Source organism: Lethenteron reissneri, chromosome 56, assembly GCF_015708825.2.
Source record: "Lethenteron reissneri isolate LAM-NWPU_2019-01 chromosome 56, ASM1570882v1, whole genome shotgun sequence".
Classification (NCBI taxonomy): Eukaryota; Metazoa; Chordata; class Hyperoartia; order Petromyzontiformes; family Petromyzontidae; genus Lethenteron; species Lethenteron reissneri.
In genome coordinates, this window is record NC_083834.1 from 2,287,694 (window position 1) to 2,300,894 (window position 13,201).

The window sequence follows — 13,201 nt, forward strand, 5'->3', positions numbered from 1 at the left end:
GGCGGGGAGTCACGGGGAGACGGGGGGTCACGGGAAGAAAGGGGGATACATTGGGTCACGGGGGTACAGGGGGACACCAGGACCAGGATACACGGGGCGATGCTGGGAGACGGGGAGACACGGGGACATGGACACGGGGCGACGCTGGGAGACGGGGAGACACGGGGACACGCTGGGAGACGGGGAGACACGGGGACACGGGGCGACGCTGGGAGACGGGGAGACACGGGGACACGGGGACACGGGGCGACACTGGGAGACGGGGAGACACGGGGACACGGGGCGACGCTGGGAGGGGAGTCGCGGGGGAGACGCCACTATCAGTGGCAGATTCCTAACGCAGTCGCGGGCCTCTCCGAGATCGCCGCGGCTGCAGCCGGAGTCCCCGTTGGCGCGCGGCGTAAACAGCGGCACTGCACTGGGCACAGACACGAGCGTGGCGGTGCTGGCCACCCAAACACCCAATCGCCCACCCACCCGTACACCGTGCCGGCCTTAATAGGCGCTCGCTAACAGGAGTAGCAGCGTCTCCCACCCACACCCCCCACACACCCCACCCGCACCCCCCACCGTGCACTCACTGGAAGTGGAGCGTGGCGGAGACATTGGGGGCCCAGGGGCAGTCGTGGACCCCCTTGGCATCGCTCACGACGCTCTGCTCGTTGAACCTGCCACGCACAAAGACAAAGGTTCCCCACACACACACACGTGTAGCCTTAACGGGCTGTTGGGGCAAGTGCCGTGAGCAAGTTGAACCTATGAAGGCCCGAGCGGCACACGAGGGGGGGTGGGGGTGGGTGAGCAGCACCACGCCAGGCCGCCTTTGTCTCCCCACTGGCGATGATGATTACTACACACCGCACCAGGTACTCATTTGAGGCTGTGTCGACCTAGGAGAGGCCCAGGACCGGTTCAGAAAATCGTCACCGGTGTCGGCCGTGAGCTGGAGTCGAACTCAGGTTCTCCCTGCAGGTGAAGGAGGTGGGAGGATCATCATCATCATCATCAGCGGCTGCGGCGGCGGTGACTGTGTGGAGCCACGTGATCGCAACGGAGCGCGCGTTTGGACTTGTTCCAGGCGATGTAACGCTGCAGTGCATCGTTTGCGATGGCCAGGTGGCTTCCGAGAGAAGAAGTTAACACCGCAGGGGGAAAACATAGATATTTTGCCACTGGTAAAGGAGGTGTCATAGTGTAAATGCTTACCCCGAACTCTCAATACTCTGATAGTGCGCTGTCTTTGAGTTGTACGCCTTTTGGCGTCATCTGGTCCAACACCAATGGAGACTAGGCTCTAAGGAAAGCTGTCTCGGGTGTGGACCAATCAACTTCAAGGACAGTGCATATCATTATCATCATCAGAGTTGTTTCTTTTTGTTTGCATTTTGACTGCTTGTGTTGTGGTTATTGCAAATATGATGCCTTATATAAAGGTGTCAGTTTTTGTACCAGTTGAAAGGGTAAACACCTATTTATATATTTTGCCACTGGTAAAGGAGGTCTCATAGTGTTACCCGCAGGGGGCTTTAGCTGGTGAGATCTAAAAAAAAGTGTTTTTATTGGTATATATAGTTTTAAAGTGAATTGTTTACCTTTACTTTACACTCCTGTCGTTTGTTTATATTGTTTGTTTGTTGTGAGTAATGCGGCTCCTGCCATATACATTTACACTTGATGATGACGATGATGATAAACCCACTTCGTTGAGCTATCACTTGCGATAGGCAGGATCGCTTCTGAATAAAGAGCTAAAGAGCGGTTCTGTGGGGCCTTATCTGGTAGCATGAAAAATTGAATTTCGATTTAAAGCTTTCGTGACTGCAGGGATTCATCTTCTTGGTTCTTTCGGTAAAGTCACGTAGAAGGGAAGTAATAAAATAATAAAAATAAAACATAATAAAATTATTCTCACGACGTTTCGGCCACAACGCAAGCGGCCGTCCTCAGGTGAAAACCAGGTCCGTCGAGGCGACAGAGTCTGAATGAAACAGCACACGAGCTTGGAGCATATATATAAGCTGGGCGCCTTGACAAAGGAATTTGCATATCAAGAGGAATTTAGCATATTTATGGGAAATGCAGGAATGTGATTAGTACTGCATATGCATGTGCATTATGCAGGATTAACAGCATCAAAGGGAGCTGCAGTTGCTGCTGCTGCTGCAGTTGCTGCTGCTGCTGCAGTTGCTGCTGCTGCTGCAGTTGCTGCTGCTGCTGCTGCAGTTGCTGCTGCTGCAGTTGCTGCTGCTGTTGCAGTTGCTGCCTTATCCATTTTAATATAACACTATGTATTATTCTACCCACCCTAATGTGTATCACACTGCTATATATTTACTATACAATTACGACACCATACATTACTCTGCACACTGCACCATGCCAGTGAGTGGAACGCGGTCTGAAAGTCACCGTAAACGTGAGCACAATCAGTTAAGATCCGAAATGGTTTATTACGTCCTTCCAATGATTGCTAAGCCAGAATCCATCTTCTCGGTTGAAATTGTCTCTGTGTTTGTATATGTGGATCGCCTCATGAACGAATCTCTCATGATAGCCAGATGGCTTGCAGAGAACCTCTGTCTTGGAGAAGTCAATGTCATGTGAGCCCACTGAATTGTAACAGTGATCTGCCACGGCTGAGGTGTTTGTCCTACCGTGTTTCAGGTCTGCTTTATGTTCACGGATGCGGTCCGAGACATGTCGTTTGGTTTCTCCAATGTAACTGCTACCACAGAGGCAACTTAGTTTGTAGACGCCAGGGTACTGTATGTCTGGTACCACATCTTTTACAGACGGGACCAGATCACGGATTTTATGTACTGTGTTGAATCGGACCTGGATCTTGTGTTTAATCAGGATTTTGGAGATCTTTTTTGTGACCCCAGCAATGTAGGGTAAGGTGATGGTCTTGAAAGGCTCCTCAACAGGATCCTTCTTGATGGTTGGAGTGATGGCCTTGCGGATTGTGTAGTCGGAGTAACCATTAGCCTTAAGAGCTTGGCGTACATGTTTGAGTTCACTGCCAATGTGTTCCTGGTCGGAAATGCATTGGGCTCTATGGTATAGAGTCTTGATGAGGGAATTCTTCTGGGATGGATGGTGGTGGGAATCCGGTTTTAGGTAAGCATCCGTATGGGTGGCTTTCCTGTAGACAGAGTGGCTCATTGAACCATCAGGTCTCCTTTTGATTAGGACATCCAAAAAGGGTAGCTTGCCATCTTTTTCGACTTCCATGGTGAATCTGATGGCTGGGTGTATGGAATTGATGTGGTCGAGAAATTGGTCTAGAGCAGGCCGGCCATGTGGCCAGATGACAAAAGTGTCATCTACGTACCTCTTACATAAGGTCGGGCGTAGAGTGGCAGTCTGGATGGCGTCCGTCTCAAATTTCTCCATGAAGATGTTGGCTACAACCGGAGATAGGGGGGAGCCCATTGGGGTGCCCTCAGTTTGCTTGTAGAAAGTTCGCTCTGCTCTCCTTAAACACGTCCCTCTCTCTCTACCCCCTCTCTCCCAACTCCATGTCTATGTTCCCCCTATGTTTTCTCTCTCTCTCTCCCCGTGGTGGTCGCGTGGATTTTCCTCCAGGTCCTCCGGTTTTCCCCCCTCCACGTTTTAGAATCAACATCACGCGTTTGAGTCCAGTAGTTCGTAACCTTCATACTGCAGCCTTGCACCACTTTGTTTCTCAGTCGTAAAATAAACAAATGTACAATGTTAATAACCACAGAGGGTGTTGATGAAACAAAGTAATCTTCTTGGTTCTTTCGGTAAAGTCACGTAGAAGGGAAATAATACAATAATAAAAATAAAACATAATAAAATACAATTCTCACGACGTTTCGGCCACAACGCAAGGAGCCGTCCTCAGGTGAAGAACAGGTCTGTCGGAAAGACAGCGTCTGAAAGAACCAAGAAGATGAATCCCTGCAGTCTTTAAATCGAAAAGAAACAAACTAAGTTGTAACTTAACGTGTTTCGATAATTCTCGCACCCCCCCAGGGGATGCGTGATGCACCCCAGGTCAAGAACCACCGGGTTAGAGCATTTGTTCAAGTTCAAGTTCATTTATTAGGTATAGCCCTGTGAGCCATTCGGCTCTTGAATCGGGTGCAACCGCAACACACAAAAAACAAAAACATGAACAAAAAACATCTTAAAGTGAACATGTAACTGAGTGCAAACAGAAAATCCAAGAAAAGACAGCAAAATATTGCTGCTATGAATGTCCACACGTGATGGTGATGCTGACGAGCCCACAACGTTGAGCTATCATTTGCGATGGCCAGGTCGCTTCCGGAAAGACAAAATAGCGAAAGAGCAGCTCAATGTGGGCCTTACACCTCGTTAAAAAACAAAAAACTGTTCAGCACTGGACATAAAGAGCTTCATAGCTCATCGGATTCCTCCACTGTTAATAGACATTCTGATTCTGAAGGGCGGGGGGGGGGGGGGGGCACTCACCTCCTGGGAATCCCTCGCTTGACGATGCTGCTGAAGAGCTCCGAGCAGGCCGCGTTCATCACGACCTTCGCCAGCGTCGTGGCGTTGCTGCACAGAGGAGGGCAGCAGCAGCAGAGGCGCAGGCCCATCGAGCCCGTCTGTGTGAGTCTATGGGGTCTCTGTGTGAGTCTGTGGGTCTGTGTGAGTCTATGAGTTTCTGTGTGAGTCTATGGGTCTCTGTGTGAGTCTATGAGTCTCTGTGTGAGTCTATGAGTCTCTGTGTGAGTCTATGGGTCTCGGTGTGAGTCTATGAGTGTCTGAGTGAGTCTATGGGTCTCTATGTGAGTATATGGGTCTCTGTGTGAGTCTATGGGTCTCTGAGTGAGTCTGTGGGTCTCTGTGTGAGTCTATGAGTCTCTGTGTGAGTCTGTGGGTCTCTGTGTGAGTCTATGGGTCTCTGAGTGAGTCTATGAGTTTCTGTGTGAGTCTATGGGTCTCTGTGTGAGTCTATGGGTCTCTGTGTGAGTCTGTGGGTCTCTGTGTGAGTCTATGAGTCTCTGTGTGAGTCTATGGGTCTCTGTGTGAGTCTGTGGGTATCTGCGTGAGTCTATGGGTCTCTGTGTGAGTCTATGGGTCTCTGTGTGAGTCTGTGGGTATCTGCGTGAGTCTATGGGTCTCTGTGTGAGTCTATGGGTCTATGTGTGAGTCTATGGCTCTCTGTGTGAGTCTATGAGTCTCTGTGTGAGTCTATTGGTCTCTGTGTGAGTCTATGAGTGTCTGAGTGAGTCTATGAGTCTCTGTGTGAGTCTATGGGTCTCTGTGTGAGTCTATGAGTCTCTGTGTGAGTCTATGGGTCTTTATGTGAGTCTATGAGTCTCTGTGTGAGTCTATGGGTCTCTATGTGAGTCTGTGAGCCTCTGTGTGAGTCTATGCCCATAAGTACCCTGTGAGTAACCCGGTGAGTACCTGTGTCCCGTAAGTACCCCGTGACGACCTGTGTCCCGTGAGTTCCTTGTGTGTACCTGTGTGTACCCTGTGTGTGCACCCTGTGTATACCTGTGTGTCTCTGTGTGAGTCTATGAGTCTCTGTGTGAGTCTATGGGTCTCTGTGTGAGTCTATGGGTCTCTGTGTGAGTCTATGAGTCTCTGTGTGAGTCTATGGGTCTCTGTGTGAGTCTATGGGTCTCCGTGTGAGTCTTTGAGTCTCTGAGTGAGTCTATGAGTCTCTGTGTGAGTCTATGGGTCTCTGTGTGAGTCTGTGGGTCTCTGTGTGAGTCTATGAGCCTCTGTGTGAGTCTATGGGTCTCTGTGTGAGTCTATGGGTCTCCGTGTGAGTCTTTGAGTCTCTGAGTGAGTCTATGAGTCTCTGTGTGAGTCTATGGGTCTCTGTGTGAGTCTGTGGGTCTCTGTGTGAGTCTATGAGCCTCTGTGTGAGTCTATGGGTCTCTGTGTGAGTCTGTGGGTATCTGCGTGAGTCTATGGGTCTCTGTGTGAGTCTATGGGTCTCTGTGTGAGTCTATGGGTCTCTATGTGAGTCTATGAGTCTCTGTGTGAGTCTGTGGGTCTCTGTGTGAGTCTATGGGTCTCTGTGTGAGTCTATGAGTCTCTGTGTGAGTCTATGGGTCTCTGTGTGAGTCTATGGGTCTCTGTGTGAGTCTATGGGTCTCGGTGTGAGTCTATGAGTCTCTGCGTGAGTCTGTGGGTCTCCGTGTGAGACTACGACGAGTCTCCGTGTGAGTCTCCGTGTGAGTCTTTGAGTCTCTGTATGAGTCTATGGGGTCTCCTCTGCGTGAGTTTATGAGTCTCTGCGTGAGTCTATGAGTCTCTGTGTGAGTCTATGGGTCTCTGTGTGAGTCTATGAGTCTTTGTGCGAGTCTATGAGTCTCTGTGCGAGTCTATGAGTCTCTGTTTGAGTCTATGGGTCTCTGTGTGAGTCTGTGGGTCTCTGTATGAGTATATGAGTCTCTGAGTGAGTCTATGAGTTTCTGTGTGAGTCTATGGGTCTCTGTGTGAGTCTATGAGTCTCTGTGACTGCAGGGATTCATCTTGTTTGGTTCTTTCGGTAAAGTCACGTAGAAGGGAAGTAATAAAACATTTTATTATGTTTTTTATTGTTTTATTTTTATTATTTTATTACTTCCCTTCTACGTGACTTTACCGAAAGAACAAAGAAGAGGTTGTCCAAATATTATTATTAAATTACATTTTACCTTCCTCCTGCAATGCCCCCATTTCCCCATTAGATGGCGCACTTTGTGTAATTCAACAAAACAAACAAAACGAGTTCTCTCCGAATTTCACGAGTCCGTTCTAGACCCCACAGTTTTTAAAAAGAGTTTTAAGCACAGAAAACATAATTACAGTTTAAAAAATCATTAATTATACAAACTTATCAATAATTTCCTTCTTCACTTCGATTTTAATTTTCTTTAAAAACTTCTTCTCACCAACATTACCACTCATTACCACTTTCTCCCAAGGCAAGTTTGTAAAATAATGCATGGTACAGACAGCAGACATCTTGTGTCCGGAGATCAAAAGCAAATTTGAAAAAGTCAGTTCATCACGCAGGACTGTGACTCGCCATGTGGAACTGATGGATAAAAATATAGCCAGTCAATTAAACAAAAAGTCGGATTCCTTTGAATTATATTCACTCGCACTGGATGAAAGTACGGACGTAAAATACACTGCTCAGCTCCTCATTTTTATCCGAGGCATTGACGACAGTTTTGCGATAACAGAGGAGTTTTTGACCATGGAGTCCCTGAAAGGAACAACGCGGCGAGAGGACTTGTATAACCAGGTATCTGCTGTCATCGAAAGAATGACGCTACCTCGGAGTAAACCTGTCAATGTCACAACGGATGGATCGCCAAATTTAACTGGAAAAAATGTTGGGCTGCTGAAAAGAATCCAGGATAAAGTGAAAGAGGAAAACCCTGTCCAGGATCTTATTTTCCTTCACTGCATCATCCATCAGAAATCCCTGTGTAAGTCTGTATTGCAGCTTAATCATGTCGTGAATCCAGTCGTAAAACTCGTGAACTTTATACGAGCAAGGAGACTTTAGCACCATCAGTTTATTACGTTCCTGGAGGAAACTGATGCGGATCATCAGGACATGCTGTACCACTCTCGTGTCCGCTGGTTAAGTTTGGGGAAAGTGTTACAACGAGTGTGGGAGCTGAAAGAGGACATCATCGCATTTTTGGAGTTGATGGGGAAATCTGACGAATTCCCTGAGCTAAGCGACAAGAACTGGCTTAGTGACTTTGCTTTTGCTGTCGACATATTTTTATACATGAATGAGCTGAATGTGAAACTGCAGGGGAAATATCAGTTTGTTCACGACATGTACAAACATGTGAAAGCCTTCAAATCCAAGCTCACTTTGTTCTCCGGACAAATTGCGAACAAATTTTTCGCTCATTTCCCCACACTTGCCATGCAGGAAGAGGCACCGCGAAACGCAAAATAAGTATAACCCGTAAAAACAAAGTTTTTCACTATAAATCCTTTATATGCGTGGCAGCGAACTTAATATAAAGGATTTAAAAATATATTCGCCTGTGGAGGACGCGGGGATCGATCCCGCGACCTTTGGCATGGGAAGCGAGGGCGCTACCAACTGTGCTACTCCGCCACGGCCTGTGGAGAGGTTACGCTCTGGGCTCTTATACTGTGACGTTCAGCCAAAGCCAAGAATGAGTTCTATTTGAATATATGTAAAATACATTTTTTTTGCCTAAAAAGTGTAAAATTTTTGGAATTTTTTTTCACGAACATTAATTGTCTGGCACAACGAGTCTGTGTGGAAAATGTCAGCTCGATTGGATCAAGAGAAGTGGGTTAAAAAACGACCGAAAGATTTGCACGGTCGTAAGCAAGCAACCAAGCACGCAAGCACGCAAGCAAGCAAGCACGCAAGCAAGCAAGCAAGCATGCGAACTTAATATAAAGGATTTAAAAAATACAGCAAATCGCTTGAGGACCTGCACGGAGAATTCTGCCGTAGGTTCTCTGATTTAGAAAACATTGAACAGTCACTTCAGCTGGTGTCCTGTCCCCTGTCACAAGACCCCGAAACAGCACCACAGGAGCTGCAGTTGGAACTGATAGATCTTCAGTCTGACTCCGTCCTAAAGGAGACGTTCAACTCTGTTAAACTGAATGACTTTTATGCTTCACTTAACAGAGCCACGTTTCCAAACCTCCGGAGGACTGCACACAAGATACTGACTTTGTTTGGCTCGACTTATGTGTGTGAGCAGACATTCAGCGTCATGAACGCCAACAAAGCCCGTCACCGATCAAAGTTAACGGATCAGCACCTCAGATCTATCCTGAGAATTGCCACAACCAAAATAACTGCAGACTTGGATGCACTGGCAAAAATGGGAGATCAACAACACTGTTCCCACTGAAACTGAAAATGATGATATGTTGCTGCAGCGAGGTTGGAGCCACATCTCCGAGACACAGCCTGCGTGGCTGCTCTAACCTGTTAATGTAGATAATAAAGAGTTCATGTGCGGTAATTGGTTTTGGCGCAGGCCTCAGATGTTTTCATGATGTTTGATCAGTCACGTTACGACATGTTTTTGTATTGTTCATGTACGTGCAATTTGTTAAATTTCCTTGCAAATAAATACTTTGCTACCTGTTAAAGGCCAAATTCCATTCATGTAATGATTTTTACTTGTCATTTATATTAGTTCACACAAACACTTCATCCATCTGTTCCTGGCCCGGTCCCTCTGTCAAATTTTAGAACCCATTGTGGCCCGCGAGTGAAAAGGTTTGCCCACCCCTGGTCTACGCGGTATTCTCTGTGTGAGTCTAGGGGTCTCCTAAGATTGAGTATGAGTCTCTGTGTGAGTCTATGAGTCTCTGTGTGAGTCTATGGATCCCTGTGTGAGTCTATGGCTCTCTGTGTGAATCTATGAGCATCTGTGTGAGTCTATGAGCCTCTGTGTGAGTCTATGAGTCTCTGTGTGAGTCTATGGGTCTCTATGTGAGTCTATGGGTCTCTATGTGAGTATATGGGTCTCTGTGCGAGTCTATGGGTCTCTATGTGAGTCTATGAGCCTCTGTGTGAGTGTATGGGTCTCTGTGTGAGTCTATGGGTCTCTATGTGAGTCTATGAGCCTCTGTGTGAGTCTATGAGTCTATGTGTGAGTCTATGTGCTCTGTGTGAGTCTATGCCCATAAGTACCCTGTGAGAAACCCGGTGAGTACCTGTGTCCCGTAAGTACCCCGTGACGACCTGTGTCCCGTGAGTTCCTTGTGTGTACCTGTGTGTACCCTGTGTGTGCACCCTGTGTGTACCTGTGTGTACCTGTGTGTGTACCCTGTGTGTGTACCTTCTGAACTAAAGAATGAACGGGGCGTGGGAGCGTGGCGGTGAGGTGTGGGAAGCTGTAAGCCCCAGGATACTTTGGGCTCGCCTTCCCATCAACCGGAGGCGAGGAGTGGTGGTCGTGGTTACTTATGCCCCCACCGAAGACGAACATCCGTGGAGGGATGCAGGCAAAGCCGATGAGTCAGATGCCTTCTATGACCTCCTGTCACAGGGACAGAGTCATCTTGTTGGGTGACTTCAATGCCCGAGTTGGTCATGATGCTGGAACCTGGTTTGGAGTGATTGGAATGCATGGGCAAGATCAGCTCAATAGCAACGGTAGGAGGCTGCTAGATTTTTGTGCAGCCAATGGGCTTGTAATTACCAACACGCTCTTCCGGCATCGGCGCATCCACACAACATCATGGATGCATGCCGGGTCCAAGCAAGAACATCTGCTGGACTACATAGTGACGGACCAGCGGATGCGAGCCCATGTCCTTGACACCAGGACCTACCGTGGAGCTGATCTGCCCTCTGACCATCGACTAGTCATCTGTAAGATGCGCCTGCCTTTCTTCCACTCCGGTGGTGGGTGTACACCCAGGACCCCATTCAAACCAAAAGTGGCCTGGTCTCAGCTAGCTGATGAAAGTTGCAAGCGAGAATTTCATCATCGCTTGCAGCTGGGGTTGGCATCATCCCCCACTCCACCTGATGTCGAGGGTAAATGGGCGAGGTTTAAGACTGTGACTCATGCAGCTGCAATGGCTGCTTTGGGTACGCGGTCCAGACCTCGCCAGAAACCCTGGCTGACAGAGGAGGTGTTCAGGTTAGTTGAGAAAAAGCGACAGGCCCACTCTCATCGGCTACAGCATCCCACGTCAGAGAATGAGGAGGTTAACCGCAGCCTTCGCTCGGCGGTTCGGAGAGCCGTAAGGCGCTGCAAGGATGGGTGGTGGTCGCGGGTTGCTGAGGAGATGGAATCTTCCTCAGTGTTCCGCGATCACAAATCGCTATTTAATTCCATCAAAAAAGTAACCTGCAGCACCACACCTATTACTATCATTAGGGGAAAAAACGGTGATCGAATCTCCGACCCCCAGGAACAGGTTTGCAGATTTTCTGAACATTTCCGTGACGTCCTGGGGGAGGGGAAATCTCTCAGCCAGGAAAACATCATGGCATAAAGTGGGGATAACCCTGCTGAGTCTGCGGTGCCTCAAATATTGGAAGAGGTCACCCCCTGTGAGTGGCTGGCTGAGGTGCCATCTGTTGAGGAAGTACTGTAGGCGATCCGGAGTCTGAGACCAGGAAAGGCACCGGGCAGAGATGATCTCCCAAGCGAAATGCTGAGGGAGGGTGGCGTTTGTGCACAGACTGCCCTATATGACATCATAACAACAGTCTGGACCACTGGACGGGTTCCGCAGGATTGGAAGGGTGCCCTGCTGGTCCCCCTCTTTAAGAAGGGGGACCGCACAGACTGTAACAACTACAGAGGCATCTCACTCCTCAGTGTGCCGGGACAGGTCCTGGCAAGGATTATTCAACATCGCCTTGCTAGGCATGCTGAGGAGGGGCTTGCGGAGCCCCAATGCGGTTTCAGGAAAGGGCAGTCCTGCACAGATGCCATATTTTCTGTCCGTCTGCTACAGCAGAGGTGTAGGGAATTCCAACAAGACCTACATCTCTGCTTTATTGACCTGGTCAAGGCCTATGATACCATCAGTAGGCTTGGGCTCTGGGTTGTTCTTCGTGCTTTCGGAGTCCCTGACCCTCTGCTCACGATCATTAAGGACCTTCATGATGTGAGCGGGTCTGGTTAAAACTACGTGGCCGGGAGTCAGAGCCTTTCCCTGTACACCTTGGGGTGCGGCAGGGATGTCCTCTGGCTCCCACATTATTTAACATCTAGTTTGACCGCGTAGTTCGTGAAGCCTTCAATAGCTGTACCGGGGGAATTTCCGTTTGGTACAGATATAATAGGAGGCTGATCGACGCTCGGGTGTGATCAAGGGATGGCTCCCTATTGGTCAACCACGTTATGTATGCTGATGATTTGGTAATAGCTGCTCATTCAGAGTAGGAGTTGGAGACGCTGCTGCTGAGACTGGAGCGTGCCACTAAGAGGTGGGGCCTTACCATCAGCCCCACTAAAACTAAGCACCTGCCTGGGTATTTTGTACCATCGGACACTCCACCCCCACAACTCCCAATCGGTGATGGGGCAGTAGTGTAGAGAGTACCTGGGCAGTGTGCTTATGACCGGCTCCAGTTTAACAGCAAAGGTCTCACTCCGAATCAGTCGAGCGGCAATATCTTTTCATCGGTTGCGTAACGCTGTGTGGAAGCTACCTGGTCTGTCGCTCCGCACGAAGCTTCAGGTCTTCTCGGCCACAGTCATTCCCTCCCTTCTCTAGGCTTGTGAAACGTGGACCCCCCTAATGGAGCATCTTCGCCGGTTGGAAACATTTAGGCTGGCCTGCCTACGATCCATCCTGGGTTTTACCAGGCTGGATTGTGTGAGGAGCTCATAATCCTTGAAAGATCTGGCAAAGTCCCATCGGTGAGCTCCTCCGGCAGCAAGGCTGCGTTGGCTGGGTCATGTAGCCCGCATGCCCAGCCACCGCGTGCCTAAACAGCTTTTGTTCGGTCGGATTGAGGGGGCTAAATGGGCGCGGCACGGGCTAGAGAAGAGTGATGTGGTACAGGAGGACGTGGAGCTGAGTGGACTTGCCGATGACTGGTACCAGCAGTGTCAAGATCGGCCTCTGTGGAGGAGGCTCGTGAAGGACGCTACTGGGCAGTTGGAGGCAGTCGCCCTCCAACAACAACGGAGGGCAGAGGAGCGACGCTCACAACAACGAGCGGAGTGCCAGGTGGCTAAAGCACAGCAAGTTGGTGCAGTAGGGGGCACAGGTGGTGCATCAGCCAGTCATCTCGGTCATCTCGGTCAGTCGACCCGTGGCACCTGGGTCTGCCCCGTGACCTCCTGCCAGCGGGCGTTCGACACTTCACGTGGCCTCAAGGTGCACTTGGCCTCGCACAAGCGTCGTGGTGACGTCACCGCCACTTCGTGGCGAATGGCGGTTGTTGTTGTATCTGTGTGTGTACCCTGTGTGTACACTGTGTGTGTACCAGTGTGTGTACCTGTGTGTGTACCCTGTGTGTGTACACTGTGTGTGTACACTGTGTGTGTACCCTGTGTGTGTACCTGTGTGTACCCTGTGTGTGTACCTGTGTGTGTACACTGTGTGTACACTGTGCGTGTACCTGTGTGTACACTGTGTACACGTGTGTGTGTACACTGTGTGTGTACCCTGTGTGTGTACACTGTGTGTGTACCTGTGTGTGTACCTGTGTGTGTACCTGTGCGTGTACCAGTGTGTGTACCTGTGTGTGTACCTGTGT

The 13,201-nt window shown here is 49.3% G+C and overlaps 1 protein-coding gene across 1 annotated transcript in view; it reads right to left on the reverse strand.

The window, feature by feature from the left end:
* Positions 1-13,201, reverse strand: part of LOC133356970 (alpha-2,8-sialyltransferase 8E-like) — a 55,874-nt gene that overhangs the window by 8,912 nt on the left and 33,761 nt on the right. The window contains exons 4-5 of the mRNA XM_061574700.1: positions 4,465-4,551; positions 582-668 (exon numbers count right to left, since the gene is read on the reverse strand). Coding sequence (XP_061430684.1) covers positions 582-668; positions 4,465-4,551 — 174 coding nt within the window. The remainder of the gene's footprint in view (positions 1-581; positions 669-4,464; positions 4,552-13,201) is intronic.